The following is an 18,883-nucleotide window of genomic DNA, read 5'->3' as shown; positions in this document are numbered from 1 at the left end:
CTTAGATGGCGCTTTCCTCGGCTGGAATCGATACACAGTACAAACACATTACATTGGTTTATTATGAGATTTCTTTCATGCTGTGAGGTGTTTGTTCATGTTGTCTAATAATGTTGCCTCAACCCCACAGTCCCTGCTGCGTAACATTGCAATATTACATGTATAGTTTCCACTTCTTTAATATGTAAATTGTGATTATTGGCTTTACAATTCTTGTTTTCTGTAAGTAACGATCATGCCAGTTACATGAAGTGACAGCGTTTCTACATCTAGTATAGCAGTGCTGTCATAAGGCAACGGATGCTCCTTTGGGGAAATTATGCAGACAAGTGGAATACTTTGATTCTATTTTATTCTTCGTAGTATCAATCATTTGCGAAATTGTTAAATTCTGGATTCGTATCTCTTCGAAATAGAAATCCAGAATACGTCATCTTACCTATGCATTAATCAGAAACTTATGGTGGTGACTACTAGTCATGTTACTCTAGAGACATTTTCACCTTAATCCTTTGCATTCCCATTGAAACGAAGGGGAGATTTCCAGAAGGGGAAATTGCCAAAAATCGACTTTGGGAATCCCCATGATTTCTGAATTAGAAAAAAGAAGGGGCATGGCATACGGAGGTGTGTCATTGCCCATTTGTAGAGACCCCTTATAGGATGTAGTAGGGGAAAGCAGTGCAGGAATGAAGCTCTGCTGATACATGGGCACTAGTGAAGGCAGCAGAATACTGGACACACAGACCGTAACCACTGACATAAGTTAAAAAAATATCATTCCTTTAATTTAAAATAAATCTTTCTGCCAGGCAATCCTAGTTGGGGAAGGGATAGGTGTCCCACTCTCCACACCATGGCTGTCGGTGCTGTGGAATGAGCTGGACTGGGTCTAGAATTCCTTACCTGGTTCCACAGACTAAATATGCGCAGTCTCACGTGGTACATTTTGTCCGAATATCCCAGCTTTAATTGGAAGTGTTCGGTTAAATGGATGATCAGTACAGGTGAACGCTGTATTTGGGGCATGCCTAGTTTTTGTACATATTATCTTGTATTGTGTCTTACAATTACAGTACTACGTAACCAAAATGAGAAAAAATATTGTGCTCATTATCTGAAACCAGGACAGCTTATGTGCTGCTTTAAATATGCGGAGCAGCTTGTGTAGTAAAGCAGTGCTTAGCAGCGATTTTGATGTTTTGGGAATAATGGCTCTGCGGAGGTTCATATGATTCAAACATATAAAGCAGTCATTTAGATAATGCTCGATCTGTCTGTCTCCTCTTCTGGAAAGTTTAATTCTCGGATAAGAGATAGGATGAAAGGGCACTTAAGGACATCTGTCGTGCCAGACTCCCTCCGTCTAGTAACAGCTTATTGACAATCTGTTACGCTGCTTTTCGGAAGAAGAACTCTTAATAGGCAAAGACTGCACACTTTCCTATTTCAAGGTGCTAAGCGACGCACAGTGCCAGGCTGAAAATTACGTTCAGAGGACTATTAAAAGGTGAAGCCGCTGTATGTATTTCTAAAGGCGCAGGTCACTTCATGTATGAAGACTATGATGTCCTTGGTATGTTGAGCAGTAGATCATCTATTCCAGACAGGCAGCAACCAATTGATTTCAGTCATTATGGCTATATCCGCTCTTTTGTTAGCCTAGCAGTAATATTTGGTTGTTTTTTTGTTGGTCAGCCCAGTAGATATTAACGTGTAGGATTGGGCCTGTGTTCTGACCACTGAACATAAATGTCATTTTGAATTGAGCTCACCATATCAAATTATTCTGTGGTCTTTCTGGTTAGTTTTAGTGGGAGATCATGAAATGTGTCCCTGTTAATAAAAGGATTTTCTGTCTTGAATTACTCCATTTTATTCAGAAGGCCCTCCAAAAATATGTTATCAGCAGGGAAAATGTTTGGTGTGTTATGAATATCATATGACCTAAATTGACATGCAGTGAATCCTTTGTATAGAGCGGGGGTCCGCAACCAATGGCACTCAGCGGTTGTAAAACTAAAACTCCCGGCATGCCCTAACAGCTGCAGGATTTTGGGCTGTTGGACCATAGTGGGAGCATCGAAAGAGTACGAATACTGTACAATACTTGCAAATAGTGAATTCCAGGTTTATCAGGTAGATGCCAAAACTTTGTAAACTGTAAGATTAGGAAACCAGTACTTTGAAGTTCCAAGCTTCACTAAGCTACTGTAATTTGTCAGCTTCCTCTAGTGACGGAATTCCACTGTTTTAGGCTTGGTCAGCTGTTTTCCTAGAGCAGGGGTCCGCAACCAGCAGCACTCCAGCTGCCCTGACAGCCTGTGTTTGCCTGGTATGAGGTATCCTGAAGAGGGTTAGTGTCTTAAGCTTCACCCTCTGATTACCTTTAATGCATGATCCAACTACAGCTTTACCCATAAAACATTTTTTTAGGACTTGGTAAATAATTAACTGCAGCAGCCAAAGATTATTTAATTTATTTACGACGAGATATTGGTATTTTTCTGTTTTTCTAGTGGTAGTCCCGTAGTGGTGACAACAAAAAATGCAGCCATACTGATTGTCACCTTTGAATTAGCTTCACTTTGTTTTTGCTAAAACATCCTGACAAAATCACTCTAAAAATCGAATTCAAAAGTGACAACCAATATGCTGGCCCTTCCTGTTGTTACTTTTGCAAAAATGGTGGCCAAAACAGAAAAATGGCAATATTTCTGTATAAATAGAATAGAATTACCTTACTTTGCTGCTCTAGCTTATGATTTACTAAGGTCGTAGGCTGTCTTCTTTCTTCGTGCTCTCACTTGCAGCTTCCTCATCCCTCCCTTAGACAGGCACAGAACCAGGAAGTAAAACTTAGTTTTCTGCTCCTTGACGTCAACCGAGTGCAGCGCCCCGAATATTCTACCTAAAGCTTTGTCCTGGTATTATTTGAAAGCTAAGATACTATTCTGGAATTTAAAATGATACCAAGATCTAACCCTTCTATTCTAGAATCGTCCCAAATCATATGTACTTGGTGTCAAGAGACATTAAACGTTCGTATAAAAATACATCTTTATTGATAGCATCATAAAAATTCATACAACAAGACATATAAATAGTAAAAAAAATGAAGGCGGAAATATCTATTCTGATGGTGGTTATTTGTTCCAGGCATGTAGTGGTAAATAGTAATAACGGTACTCAATAAAAAAATAAAATAACCTACTCTTGATGTGAGGGATAGTTGAATAAAGTTTCAGGGTTAATCCCTGTACCTTTAACTCCTTTCCGACATTTAACATATAGTTACGTTATAGCAAGGAAAAGGAAGTATGGAGCGGGATCACGGGCTTAGCCTGATCCATACTTAGCCGATGCCTGCTGTATATTATAGCCCCCACCTCACTGCAACGGTCGGGATCAGTTTCCGTCCTTTTAACCCCTTAGATGCCGCAGTCAACAGCGACCGCAGCATCCAACCTGTTAGAAACAGGAGGAAGCCCCCTCAGACTACCCATCAGCCCCCGATGCAGAGGGTTGTCATGGCAGCCAGCATAAGTATTGCAGTATATTATTGCTAGGTCAAGTCCCCAAGGAGGAGTAAAAAGAAAAAAAAACAGATAAAGGGGTTTTTGTTTTTTTTTTCACCATTTTTTCTCAAAGTAATATAAACGAAAAAAAAAACATAATTAGTATCGCCATGTCTGGAAAAGTCTGAACTATTACAATGTAAAATTATTTAACCCACACAGTGAAAACCACAAGAAAGAGATAAATTTGCATTTACCAAAAAATAGTACCAATAAAAACTACATCTCATCCTGAAAAAAACAAGCCCTCACACAGCTCAATCGATTGAAACCTAAAAATGCTATGGGTCTCAGAATATGGCGACACAAATTATTTCTTTTTAACAATTCGTTTTTTCTTTGTAAAAGCGGTAAAACCTAAAAAAAAAAAAACTCTAAAATTTGTATCACCGTAATCATGTTGACCCGCAGAACGTTAACGTGTCGTTTTTCCGCATGGTGAAAATATGGAGTGAACGTGTTTTTTCCTTTCCACCCCACAAAGACCTTTTTTTACCAGTTTTCCAGTACATTATATTGTACAATAAATAGTGCTTTGAAACACTACAACTCGTCTTGCAAAAAAAACAGGCCCTCATATGGCTATATCGACGGAAAAGTAAAAAAGTTATTGCTTTTGGGGAGGAAAAAGTGAAAATGATAAATGGCTGCGCTGGCAAGGGATTAAAGTAGTGTGCATGTGACTAAAAATTATTACACAAATATTTTAATGGCAGTTTTTGAATTTTGGAGTGTATCTGAAAGAACTAAAAAGTATAAAGGAAAGAATATGGGGGAGATCAATTTAGACTGGCGTTTTATGAATATAAATATAACTGGCGTAAGATTGACCATAATTAATATGAGGCGCACGGCTCTTTAAATTAGGTGCATCACTAGCTGTCCGTGCGCCTGTATACCGTAAATTATAGTGAATTTGTCACCCCCCCCCCCTTCCTTTTGTTTAGCCCTGCTTATTTTTTCAGAAAAGTCGCAAGTTTTTGTAAAAATTGCTGCTTATGATGTGAAATATATAATTCTCTGTTACAACGTTACTTACACATATACAGACCACCAAGATAGATATAGCTCTAGGTTGGAATCCCCACTCCTCAGATACATGTTTTGCATGGAGCTTTGTCAAAGTGATGCAAATAGTATATTAGTTTACTACAGACACTACTGATTTCTCTCCTGTGATGTCCATCATTATTCCAGCCGGTTTGTATGCTGCAGGAAACAAAACAAGTGGGTATTTTGCAAATCGTTTTATTTATTCCCTTTTTCCTGGATCCCTGTTGTAAGTTGCTAATTGGAAAGTTGTGCTCTCTTTGTGAGATTGTGATCAGCAGCCCAAAAACTGGATTTTTTTTCTAGTGAACCAACTGATTAAGGCCCCCATGCACACGACCGTAAAATCGCCTGTAATTACGGGCCCATTTATTTCTATGGTCGACGGACCCCTTCCCGTATGTCTGTGAGTGTCCGTGCCATAGAAACCTGACGAAAAAAATAGGACATGTTTTTATTTTTTACTTTATAATGGGAGCACGGCCCGTAAAAATGGCCGGCTGTCTGCGGCCGGCCACGCCCGTAATTAAGGGTCGTAATTATGGGCACGGTCGTGTGTATGAAGCCTTAGTGAGTGGGTTTTGCTTAAATTGGAAGACATGATTGCCTAAATGTGATTCCCTCTGAAAGTTTTGATATAAAGAGACGGAGAGTTTCATCCTCAAGAACTAGTCATTATCTTGCCTGTTACTAACATAAAAAGCTTATAATCTTAATGGATATGAATCGATAAATTAGCACTGCTGTAGATATAGTAAAACACAGATTAAATGACTCACTTCAGCAGCTATTATCGGTGTTTCTGCACCTCTTTCTGTACCAAACAGCTGGACAATTTACATAATTGTCCTGCCAAAACCCACAAGTCACTTATTTTCTGTACCCGTCCACGCATCGTAAATCCAAGGGGCTGCTTTATATCACGTGGAATAGATGAGGAAGACCGCATTCATTGCTTTCAGTTGTTGGTAATATTTACCAGAACCTTCAGAGAATATTAAAGTGTAGAGGCCAGTTAGACTACTGCCGGGGCTTGTTGACTTTCCTTTTTTTGGGGGGGGGGGGGGTGATGGTCGGCAATAATTTCTTCTTTCATAGACTTCTATAGAAAAGTTGAAGGCTATGTACACCTTTGCACTGAAATTGTTTTATTCGTTTGCTTCCTAAAAGTAAATAGTCTTGATTAAACATGTCCTACCATTTTGCTCCTGTAGAGTCGAACTCCTTCACCTAGCTGGTGTCATATCGTTTCGGACATAGATACGACCGAACGCTGCGCCTGTCGTTGGCTGCCACTGATGTCCCCTGCTCTCTCTATTCTCCCTCCTCCCTTCTGTCATTATTAGAGATAGCAGCAGGGAGGGGGAGGAGGTTTTACATGGCAGATCAGAGTGTGGAGAGGGGGGCATCCAAATGTTCAGCGAGAGCAGATCACACAGGCTTAGTATCTGAGTGTAGATCGGGAGGAAAGCAGACACGGCAGTCTGCAGGGGGGAGGATAACACTGGCTATCAATGTGGAGAGAAAGCAGTACAGAGATGAAGCTGTGCTGATACATGAGAGCTAGTGAAGACAGCAGTGTCCTGGAGTCACAGAACCCACATCCAGCATGTATTACTGGGAGGGACATGCCAACTTGGGAAAAGTCTGAAACTGGGAGTAGATTGAAAACTGATTTATTAAGGGATCTGAAAAAGTAGGATGGAATGAAGATTGCAGCCTAACTCCAAATAACCAGCGGTCCTTCCATGTCAAAGGTTTCCATAGCCTTTAAGTACAAGCAGCAAAAATAAGGCGGCGGTGAAAAGAACCAACCCAAACTTAGCAGTAACATTCGAAGAATTAACTTTCAATTTGTGAAGTTCCATGAAATTACCTTGATCTTTATGGTATAATGGCTAGTGTCAAACAGCTGCACAGAGGTTTTTATGGGACTGCATCACAAGCACTGAAGTTTAGCGACTCATTTATACACTGTAGAAATAATCATGCCCTGTTCTCCTGAGCATTGTTGGTCTTTACACGGCATGGAGAAGGGGGTAATCTGCCAACGATCGCTACTTTTGACCCTTTCACAAAAATAAGACTATTATCAGGATATCCAGTGACTCTTTAGGCCCAGATTTATGGCAAATTTAGAGCGCAAGTCTCTATATGTGGTAGCACTTGCACTTATATTACAGAGACAAAAAACCTAGGCTAGTGACATTTACTTACCAGCCTCTTAGCATGTTCACATTTGAAATGCATGGTTTGGTCAGGAAAATGGCGTAACACCGACCATTATCTTGTCGTCAACGTCTTTGTTGGATGAAGTAGTCATCCTGCTATCCAACAATTGTAGACAAGGATAGATGCTGTATAGGAGACGTTATCATTACAGATTGTAAGCAGTCATTTTAGGATGTTGGCATTGTACAAATTGCTAAACTGTGCAGCTTGTATAATAATGAGTGATTTCTTTCATGGAGCATCATGAGCAGATTCACGTAATAGTGACTAATTATTTAACCATGACTGGCAGCTCTGAACATTGTGTTCTTTTTGCCTCACTTACTATGTTTTCTGTGAATCTAATTACAAAGGAAGCAAGTATTCTTTACAATATGTTATGAATACAAGTGAAGGGATGAAAGTCAGGACTGGATACTTTGTAGCGCATATCCATTTTCATTGACTTCACATTAGGGGTTTATTATGACCAATATATGAGAGAAAATGGGGGTCAAAATTGGATAAATACATATTTTCCTTAAGGAGGTTTTGCCATAATCCTAAATTATCACCTATCCATAAGATAGGTGATGATTTTCTGATCGCTGGGGATCGTGAGAACGGGGGTCCCAAAACATTTGAATGGAGCGGTGGTCAAGCATGTGCACTGCCACTCCATTCAAAGTCATGGCACTGTCAGAAACAGCCGAGTGGTGGGGCCCCCATCGATCAGAAAATTATCATTTATCCTGTGGATAGACTATAATTTAGGATTATGGGAAAACCTCTTTAATTTCTGCTCATTTTGCAAGGGGCACATATATAAATGGTTCTGAGATCAATTTTATGTGAGACCATTTTAGGTTGTGTATGATGTAAAAGTTAAAATGCTAACATGAATAGAAGGAAATTTTAGTCCGATTTACAGATGACAAACGGGTTAAATGTCCCGTGTGTGTGTGTGTGTGTATATATATATATATGTGTGTGTGTATGTGTACATGTGTGTGTGTGTGTGTGTATATATATATATATATATATATATATATATATAAATAATTATACGAAACACTCTACACAACTGAACATCTTCCATCGCTTCTACCTTACCACCAATATACTGGCCAACTTTCATACTAATCCTCTAAATGCATGCCTGGAGTGGCAATTTGAACAATGCAATTTCTACTCTTTAATTTGATCATGCCCATATGTGTAATAGAGTAACGAAGCAAGTACTTTTAAATGTTTGTGTTAATGTACTAGTCCCTTTAGATTGAAAGATAAAAAGTCCCACTTATAAAGATCAATATTTCTTTGCCCAACGTTATTCCAGGCCTGAAACACTAGACAAACCCAAACTAAGACTCAAACGATGGATTACAAGTGTAAAGGAAATTGTTGGCTGCAAGAATTAAATGTGTACACAGCGGGGGAACATTAGGCAAATTTATTGATATATGATACATAAGTGTATATAGAAAATGGCAGTTGTAGCAGTGCTTTAAACAAATGGAGAGTTCCCTTAGAACCACCCATGTCAAGTTTATAACTTGTCGCCAAGTGAATGAGACTAAGAGTGCCAAAGGGCTATTCCCAGAGTCAAACATCACCTGTTCAGATGATAGGCGATAACTGTCTGATTGCTGGGGGCCTTACTTCTGTGTCCCCCATCGATCACGAGAATGGGGATCCAGAACTCCCTGTTCCTCCTCGCTGCGCGACCGCGGTGCGCAGTACATTGAATGGAGCGCTGGTCGAGCATGCATGCTTACATTTACATTCAAAGTCCATGGGAATGACGGAAACAGCCGAGTACAGCACTTGACTGTTTCAGTAATTCTTATAAACATTAAATGGAGAGGTAGGTGCATGATTGACCGCCGCTTCATTCAAGCTCCTCCTGACTTGGGGGGTGCAATCAGGAGGATCTTGGGATTCTGGAGCTCCGTTCTGTCGTTTGGTGAGAGTCCCAGCAGTGGAGCCCCCATGATCTTATAATTATTACATGTCCCGTGGAAAGGTGATAATTGTAGATTCTGGGACAACCCTTTTAACAATTCTAATTTTGCGCTAACCCTCAAAAGTTATCTCCAATGTTTAAACGTTATGTGCAATTTTGTAAGCATTTTTATTGCTCTTAATGGCATCTTATAAATAAATAACAGTGAATAAAAATGTCCTTTTATTTGGTGTTTAAAGCTGATATGCAAAACTTCTATTTCCATGGTTACAGACTACAAATAAACTATGCGTAGTCTGCTCCTACAGTTGTTACTCCACTCTGAGAGTAGGTTAGCAAAAAGAGAAATTCTGTTCTAGCATCCTCTGTGTCTTCTAGTGTTTTGTTCCAGGAATTTTGACTTTTTATTTTTTGCATATAACTAATATTCTATTAATACTAGCTCCCTTCTTATATATGTATGGTTTATTTTATCCATTTGAAAAATCCTCTTTTTCTAAAAGTGCTGCTTAGAAAATTATTCCTGCACCAAAGATAAACTAGTGTGCAAAGTTGTTCACAGCATTACCTATTTCACTCTCTCTAACATATATTCTTTTTTTTTGATCATGTTGTCTTGGCAGGGGCATAGCTGTAGAGCATGCTGAGGTAGCCCAAAGCCCCCTCTGCTACATAACAAGACACTGGGCACCTAAGTAAAAAAGAGAGGAAAGGAAAGAGGGTAATGGGGTAAATTATCCTATTGTAAACCATTCACAGGTTTATATTCATTAGTTGTCCATTTGTTTTAAGACTCGCGTTTTGTTGATAGATGACTCTGTTACCGATTTTTATTTTTTATTTTTTTTTTCCTATGGGGCCCTGGAGCGTCAAGTTACATCTCTTTTTATATGTTAGTTATGTCAAAAATGTTAATGATGAATAGTACTGCAACTAATTTTTTGGTCCTTGGACTCATGATCTTCTGGTTCACAAAGTTGAAGTTTTTCCAAATTTTTCTCTGACAGGCAGCCTACTCTTCTGGAGGTCCTATTCTGCGGCCTGAGGATGAACTGGATAGACTCACTAAGAAGATGCTGTATGACATGGAGAATCCACCTTCCGAAGAGTATTTTGGTGAGAAATTATCAGAATAAAAGCAAAAGAAAATAATACAAATGTCGGTCTTATCTATCAATCTATCTGTGCATAAAAGAGTCTTTTGCCATCCGGGACAGAAGGGCCTAGTAATTGTTTCCACCTTTCTGCCCTTTTCACAAACCTTGAGCCAATTCCTCACTCCCTTGTTTGTTAATAATACATTTCCTCTAGAGAGGGGAGTCCTGCACAGGTTGTTGCCAGCCAATAGCTAAGTGTATGGAACCAACCAGGGCTGGGCTGATTCTCTCCAAAGGCTTCATAGCAACCCCGTGGTCTTCCGCTATAGTATGTACGCCCTAGTCTGTCTTTCTGCTTGTCTAAGTATTTATTGATCTATCTCATATCATTCTAATCTTTGTCTAATCTGAAAATCCATGGCAACCAAGTTGCAATTAATTGGTTATTTTGTTTTTCATTTAAGCATAAGTATTGTGATGTGTCAGCCCATCCCTGAGGATTAGTTTAAAAATAAAACTCCTTCCAATAATATCTATGCTTAGGATTGAATTTGCAAAGTAAGTTCTAGTGTGTTTTTCATTTTTTTTAATATTTTTATTTTTCAGAAGTTTTTGTAGAAGATTCTAGGCGTCCCGATAGCAATTTCTTTTTTTTGGGTCTGTTTTTACTGAAATATGAATGCTACATGTGCATTGATTTTTAGCAACGATTTACGCTTCACCCATTTCACATTGGGGCAGATTTACTATTGGTGTAGTTGCACGTTGTTTTTGGCGCTAATAAATGTAGCCAAATTTTTCAATAAAATGCGCCAAATTTATCATCCAGCAATAGACACTGCAATCAATTTGTCGCACCTAGTCTATTTCTAGGCTGTTTGAATTTAGGACAGTATTAGTAACTCGGCCCCTTTTATGTATGTCTTTATCTTCCACCATCATCATGGTGCCTGAAGAATGGTTGCTCGTTTGTGTCCTGAGAGCCAACACCTATAGTAAAGATGCAGGTTTAGCAGCGCTGAATTTGTCACTTAACTCTTAGGCCTCAGTCACACGGCCGTCTTACAGAGACTAAATACAGCGTGTGCCAGAGGCTTTAGGCTTATTTGACACTTTTGATTAAGAATACAACTTTATTTTTTAAGCTAAAACACAATTGGGTCTTTAAGGAAGGAAAAGCATCATTGGAAGCTTTCGACTTCTCTTTTTCAGAGCTATTCCCAAATGGGAACACTAAATGGGTTTTAAAGAGGAGTAAGCCCGCTAAACAATCTGCTAGTATTTGTTAGACAGAAACATCGAACATAAAATCAAATTAAGGAATCCAGTTTATTTTGGATGTTCTATGTAATTGAGTTTTTTAATTTTTCAAGTAAGGGTTACACTAGCAAAGGTTAAGTGTAATATTGTTTAGTTGCTCTAAATGCAATAGATACAGATAAACAGTCGGGCCGCCTCAAGCATCATACTGAACTGAAGTCCTTTCTGTCATTAAAGCAAATTGTTTCATCACTTGTAATGCTAATCATCTCCTCCAGCTTTATGTATCAAACCTTTTTATTTTATTTTTAACGCGGTCTGTGTCTTTGCCAATTTATTGTCTTCACATACTTATCTCCCATTCATCCATTTCATTTAGTATGGAGCCGACAGCTTATCCAGTGTTATTATGGCCCATTGATCAAGTAATTGGAAAAGGGCAAATCGGTAGCGGCAGTGCCTTCGATTTGCATGAAATATTCCCAGCCCTGGGTCCATGTAGCATGGTAATTGCTGCATCCACATAGCTGTCAGCTAATAACTATATTAGTCAGAATATGGAAAGCCGGATCTTCGCATATTAAAAGTTGTATTGGAGCAGATAGGCTTTGAATAGAGGGATTTAATTAAACATGCTAGCAGGCTTCCAGGCTTTATGGGAAGTCGAGGAGAAAATGTTTACGGATAATTAAATGTAAGTCCTTTTGGGTTAAATGAGGTCATGGTCTATTAGTGTTACCTTTTAACCTCTCCATACGTTTCAGGGTAAAACATAAAAAAACAATAGCGGTGTTTGTGATTACTAGACCCTCCTGAAGAAATTATTGACCCCGTGCTCTCTGTAGTAGCCACCTATACGGTTTATATAATTTTTTTTTTCGCTACAGTGGAGTATTTTACTTATTGCAGTTAGTCCAGTCATATGCTTACAAACTCGTCCCCTTCCTTTTACCTGGTCGAAACAAACATAAATGCTACAGGCTACAAAAATCATGAGCTTTTTGTCTTTGTATACCGCCAGTAAATAGAAGCTTCTGGTGTAATGCAATTCTGTTGTAATTAAATAATATCGACTTGATTAAATAAAACATTTTGCGCAAACATTTAAATATGAAGCGTAATTTTAGGCATGAAGTTTTATCATTGACGAAAGCAAAAGAAAGTATTTTAATTTAAATCTCAAGGCAGACAGCTGATTTGGCCAAGAGGAGGCCTTGTCTGGCCGGATGAATTCCCCCTACATGGACCGCTTGACTCCGCTAGAACGGCTTCATATGCTGTACTCACCATAGTGAATTTTACATTAACCACAATTTCAGCCTCCTGTCCAGCACTTCATTTTGTAGGAGGAGTTACAACAGAACATTATTTATATGGAAATGGGTTCAAGATTGCGGTTCAGAATATAGGAAACACTTATTCATTTAATACTCGGATAGTAAAATGACTGTATGCTGTGAAAATATGAATGGATGAAAAACCAAGAATGGGCAGGTACACCACCGCCTGTCTATGGAGTAAAAAGTCTATGCCCTAGAAAAAACAACTAAAACTACCTGAGAAATTAGGGCAAAAAAATTGACATACACCTCCAAAATTGTATCAAAACAGTAACAATTTTTATTGACGCCAAAAAGAAAACAAGTCAAAAACGTTGTATACAAGAATTCAAACAGTGATCAATAATATGATACACGGTAAAGTGCGCACGAGACCCAATCTAGATCAGACCTGCCGGACACATGAAAGACCCTAATAAGGATCCCACTTCAATACATGTGGTAATTCCTAACATAGGATAAGATCAGGAATAAATGTGACATACAATGCAAAAAGGCACATACCTGAAACATAAGAATAAAGCAATAGATACAAGCCAGGCAGAGGGGCGCACACCTTAAAAACAAAGACCAGCCCCACGCGTACCGCCAGGTTAAACCTATCTAACCCCTGAGGAAGCTAGGTTTCTCCTGCCAATATGCGTGGGGCTGGTCTTTGTTTTTACTAGATAAGTCGACATGCATTTTTCTTGCTGTTCGTCCAAACTTCTATTTAGTTTGTGTGCTGCTGGGATCCAAAAAAAAAAGAATCTGCAGCTTTAAGATAGACAGTTGGGCCCATAGTAACTGGTGACTGCAGGAACTGGGTGTTAGGTGTCTTTCCTGTTGTATTACCATCCTAAGTTGATCGTCTCATAAGCGCTCTTCTGTTTTAGGTCGCTGTTCTCGATGTGGAGAAAACGTTGTAGGAGAAGGTACTGGATGCACCGCTATGGACCAAGTGTTTCATGTTGAATGTTTCACCTGCATGACCTGTAACAGCAAACTGCGTGGGCAGCCATTCTACGCTGTGGACAAGAAGGCTTTTTGTGAGCCCTGCTACATTGTAAGTACTAACATCCTCCTGTTTTGTTTTTTTTTCTCCTTTCCTATGGCTGTCAGTCACTGGGCTTATTCCCCACAAAAATATGAACAAATTGGAATTTAGTGTACATGAAATATGTTCTGTCTCCTGAGGAATGTGAAACGTCTTCACAGGAATTCGCAGCTAACGTTCCGCTACTGTCTGAGCAACGCACAGGAATTTGCTGCTTTCCCAGATTGTCAGTGGTGAATTTATTGCAGAGCCATATGCTTCAGATGTCGTTATCCATTCTCTGCTTGCTTTGAATGACCTTCAGCGCTTCTCCACTGTGACAACTTCACATTATTTTTAGGGTTCTTACTTAGTCATTTCATTAGTTCAAGTAAATTCTTGGCAACTTTACACAACAGGATTATGCTGCAAGAAAACAATGCAAGATTAAATTCTTTTTAAATCCATATCACAACCATTATCAAATGTATGTCGACTTTTAATATAAAATCCATCAAAGTCATTAGCATGGGCCTACAGATTGGCATCTGTGTATATGAAGCTTTATTCAGCTTACAACTATACTTTGCTATTCCCTTGAATGGGACAGTTGTGCAATACCTTACACGGCCACTACAAATGTGACAGCACGTGTTAGTAGGGTCGGAGAGAAAAATCATGTAAACAATGAAGAGGGTGTGGCACACGTAATTGCACCGCGGCGCCTTCAAACAGCTGATCGGCAGGTGTGCCGACAGTCGGACCCTGACCGATCTAATCGGAACGATAGGCCATTCATTTAAAAAATCCGGATAACCCCTGTAATGTAGCTTTCGAAATGAATGCAGAAAATATAATGATCATGGAAATCAATATAAGATAAGTAGAGCATAGTATTAACAAAGTTGCTCAACTTTTAAAGGGGTTTTCCCACAAAACACATGTATTCCCTATTCACAGGTTAAGGCCTCATGCACACGACCGTAAAATCTCCCGTTATTACGGGTCGTAATTACGACCCCTAATAACGGGCTCATAGACTTCTATTGGCGACGGGTGCCTTCCCGTTTTCTCACGGGAAGGTGCCCGTGCCGTTGAAAAAGATAGAACATGTCCTATTTCAGGCCGTAATAACGGCACGGACAGTCCATAGAAGTCTATGGAGCTCTCGTAATGACGGGTGGCTACATGTGTGCACCCGTCATTACGGCAGCGTTGCTAAGCGACGTCAGTAAATAGTCACTGTCCAGGGAGCTGAAAGAGTTAACTGATCGGCAGTAACTCTTTCAGCACCCTGGACAGTGACTACCGATCAGTATAAACCTGTAAAAAATAAAAGACGTTCATACTTAACGACAACTTCCTGCTTCCTCCAGTCCGGTCTCCCGCCCGTTGCCTTGGTGACGCGTCCCTCTCGACATCCGGCCCGACGTCCTGGATGACGTTTCAGGCCATGTGACCGCTGCAGCCAATCACAGGTCAATCACAGGCTGCAGCGGTCACATGGACTGCCGCGTCATCCAGGGATGTCGGGCTGGATGTGAAGAGAGGGACGCGTCACCAAGACAACGGCCGGGTAAGTATGAATTTCTTTAACTTTTATTACAGAAAAGGCTGTCCCTTCTCTCTATCCTGCACTGATAGAGAGAAGGGGCTGCCGATTAGTGCAGTGCTATTTTGCCGCCAAAAACGTGCTCGTAAATACGGGTGGAATACGTGTGACACCGAACCCATATTTACGGGCACGGGTTCGTAAATACTGGTGCAAAACGGGTGGAATACGTGTGACACCGGACCCGTATTTACGCCAGTATTTACGGGTGGGAAAAAATACGGTCGTGTGCATGAGGCCAGTGATACATGTGTGATCCCTGGGGGACCAACCACTCGGACCCCCAGCAATGAGGAGAATGGAGGACCGAAAGTCCCCCGACGTGCTCCATGAGAATGGAACGCTGGTGCACAGGCTCGTCTAGCGCTGCTTTCATTTCTACGGGGCAGGGAATACATGTGTTTGTGGGAAAGCCGTTTAATGTTGATTTTAGCAGTTGAATGATCTAGATTTGTGTTTTGAAAGTGGAGTTTTCCTTTAAGGTGAGTGAGAAATACATAAAACACAAAAAGCTGTCAAGCAACATTAAAAAAACAAAACGAACACTACAGTAGTTACTTGAACACAGATTGGTTGGAGTATGGGTTTATACGACACGATGAAGTGCCAGTTAGGGATTCTCTGATCTGTAAAAGTACAAAATAGACTAAACATGTGATCTGGTAGTGAATGGCGTTAATCAAGCCTATTTTAGTGTCAAGGACCACGGGAATGTTTGGACTGAGCTACATCGCGAACAGTCACATATTGTCTCGCCCCCTCCCTTCTCCCCCCAGTATAATACATTCCTCTTGTGATGGGTCTTGCTATGTGGATGTTATTATCTAATCCTGGCCATTCCTTCGTGTAAGAATAACCTTCTTCACTAACTGAAAACTGCTGCCAAAAGTATCAATTATAAATGCAGGGAGGCTTCTTCCACTTTGTGACTTTCACTTTGACTTTTTAATTTATTTAAAAAAAATAAAAAATCATTTTGTACATTTGGTTTTCAAGTACCTGGCACATAAAACTATGAATGATATAAGTTCAGACTCTTTCTAAAAGATTAAAAGAGCAGACTCCAGCCAGTTGTCCTGTTTCCAAATACAGCATTATGAGAGGATGAGTACAAGGTTAAATGATGCCCTGCTTGGCTTCGAAAGACCAGCAAATCTTGTGATACTCCTTGAATAGCCAGTCCTGTCCGAGGTTTTCTGCACTGTTTAACTGTTAGCGTAGATATATCAGTAGTACCTTACTCATACTGCAGGTATAGCAACTATAATACAATAACGGCATTTCAATGGAGCATTGCCATCACAATTACTTTTTCTTTATTCAGTGGTTGGCACTCTGAAGTTAAAATTCTCTGCCTGTATTGTAGATTTTTCGTTACTTTTAGTTCCCTTGGGTCAAGAAATTGAGCAATAGAAACTCTAAACTACTTGATGACCGAATGGGAAACTAATAAATATATATATATACGAATAAATATATATATATATATATATATATATATATATATATATATATATATATATATATATATATATATAATCGAGACGTGTGATCTATGGTTTTAAATTGAACAGCAAGTAAACTTCATTTTCTTAAAGGTAAATTCCCATTTTAGATAGGTGAAAGACCCTCTGGGATCCTCACCTATTGGAAGAACAGAGTCTGTTGATCCCCGTTCGCCCGATTCCGTTTTCCAGTTACAGAGAGAGACAAACGAGTAGTGCTGGATTTTAATGACCAGTCACACCTAATGTAAAGCTCAGCTTTTTGCCTGTACTAGCCTTTACTTACTGCTTAGACCTAAACTTGCATACCAGATCTGTTGACTTGGATATCCCTTGGGCACTCCCCTTTCGGTAAGTCTATGTCTGCCTTCAATCTGTCCATTAATCCGTGGTCCTGTCAATCCCCTGATTGTGGCCTTTGCGAGTGAGACTTATAATGTTGCAGGCCCAATCATTGTGCTGTATAAAAGTATTTAATTATGAATTAAATGTGTCGAAAGGTCTTTTTATTGTAATAACATATTCGCTCTAACACTGCACTTTGCAATGAATAGCATTAAGAGCGGAACTATTCATACGCTCACAATATAATATGCTTTAGAATGAGGTCAATCAATTAGTTTAAAATCTGCTTTATCGACGTCTTGGCCATAATAAGGAAAACAGTAATTTACAGATTTTGGTGGCAAAATAATAAAAATGTCCCCTTTTATGAGCAATGTTTAGAGAGTAATTTATGAGAAGTGCTGTCACTATGTTATTTCAAGCACTGAGTAATTTCAATTTAAACTGTTCAATGCGATCATTAAGACCATTATGTGGGATTTCTCAGTACTTTCCGTTTAAACAGCAACTTTAAAAAATAAAAAAAAAATCATGAATATTTTAACATATTTGTCCCATTTATACACAATACATGCCGAGAATACATGTACAGTATTATATCATTCTTTCCCTTTTCCGAAGTGCCATCAAAGTACTTTAACACTTTATTTTCATTGCAAAAATCCCTCCGTGTTTGACGTATAGGCTGCATGGAAACCTCTTGTTACATCACACCCATTTACAGACTGGTACAAAAAAATGTTAAAGTGGGCCTGTCAGCCCATTCATGTTGCCATATTATTGGGTAGGACTTTATAGTTGAGGGGATGCTAGTTAGCGTGATCTACTTCATATGTAGAAATTCTGCTGTGAACTTTAAAAAAAAAAAACTAAGCCAATACGAAAAATGCAGGACAGTCACAAAAAGGAAACCAATAAAAACGTAAATGTTTTATTAAGTGAATCAATAAGAATATGCATCAAAGAATCGGAACACGCACAGACCCACAAGACACACAAGATGGTGGATCACCCTGGTATACTATAGTAAATGCATACATGAGAAACAAGATATGCTCAAGAAACATAAAAAAACATATCAAAAAGTAATACATACTGTATACTATATATATAAGGTGAAGTATCAAAACCTCCACATAAGCACCTAAATAGTAAGTAACATCCGAGGTATGGGTCATACCAAGGGAGAGGGACAAATGCCCAGGCTGTAGGTCTGAGCCAAGAAAGAGTGGAAGAGGACAGAAAGCAGGGAGTCTACCTCGCCCGAAGCGCGTTTCACACAAAAGTGCTAGGTCAACTAGCCGGACTCCTGGTGTAACCATTAAAAGGGGTTATCGCTTTAAAGAAGGAACTCCTTCCATATACTCTTTAACCCCTTTTTTTTATTTTTTCATCTTCGGTTTTTCTTTCTGTATTCCCAAGCTATGATTAAGAACCCCAGAGGTGCGAAATGCGTAAGTGTGGTCCCGGGATTTTCATTTTAATGGTTCTGTTTTTAAAATGACCGAATAAAGCCTTATATATTTTTTAAACCAGAGTGCTGGATACACTATTTTTTTGTCCACTTCTATTGCCATACGTTTTTTCGTTAACTTGTTTTTTGCGGGACGAGTTGTAGTTTTTTAGGGACCATTTAATGTACCATGTAATGTACTAGAAAACTGAAAAAAACCTTTGTGGGGTAGAATGGAAAAAAAACAGCGATTCCTCCAATGTTTTTGCGGTAGAAATGACAGGTTAACTTTATTTTGTGGGTTAATATGATTATGATGATATCAAATTTATATAGTATGTTTGTTTTTTTTACTTTTTAATAAAAATAAAATCTGTGTGGCCATACTCAGAAAAATAAAAAAGTTACGGCTCTTCAATCGATTGAGTGGTGAGGGCTTTTTTTTTTTTTT

At 39.2% G+C, this 18,883-nt stretch overlaps 1 protein-coding gene across 1 annotated transcript in view; it reads left to right on the top strand.

Annotated features, from left to right (window-relative positions):
- The window catches only part of LOC142759528 (lipoma-preferred partner homolog), a 206,891-nt gene that overhangs the window by 148,802 nt on the left and 39,206 nt on the right, over positions 1-18,883 (top strand). Inside the window, exons 5-6 of the mRNA XM_075861791.1 lie at positions 9,813-9,921; positions 13,378-13,547. Coding sequence (XP_075717906.1) covers positions 9,813-9,921; positions 13,378-13,547 — 279 coding nt within the window. The remainder of the gene's footprint in view (positions 1-9,812; positions 9,922-13,377; positions 13,548-18,883) is intronic.

This window comes from Rhinoderma darwinii, chromosome 4, assembly GCF_050947455.1.
Source record: "Rhinoderma darwinii isolate aRhiDar2 chromosome 4, aRhiDar2.hap1, whole genome shotgun sequence".
In the NCBI taxonomy this organism is placed as follows: Eukaryota; Metazoa; Chordata; class Amphibia; order Anura; family Rhinodermatidae; genus Rhinoderma; species Rhinoderma darwinii.
Note: the sequence above shows the minus strand (reverse complement) of the source record. Positions and strands in the feature narration are given on the sequence as shown.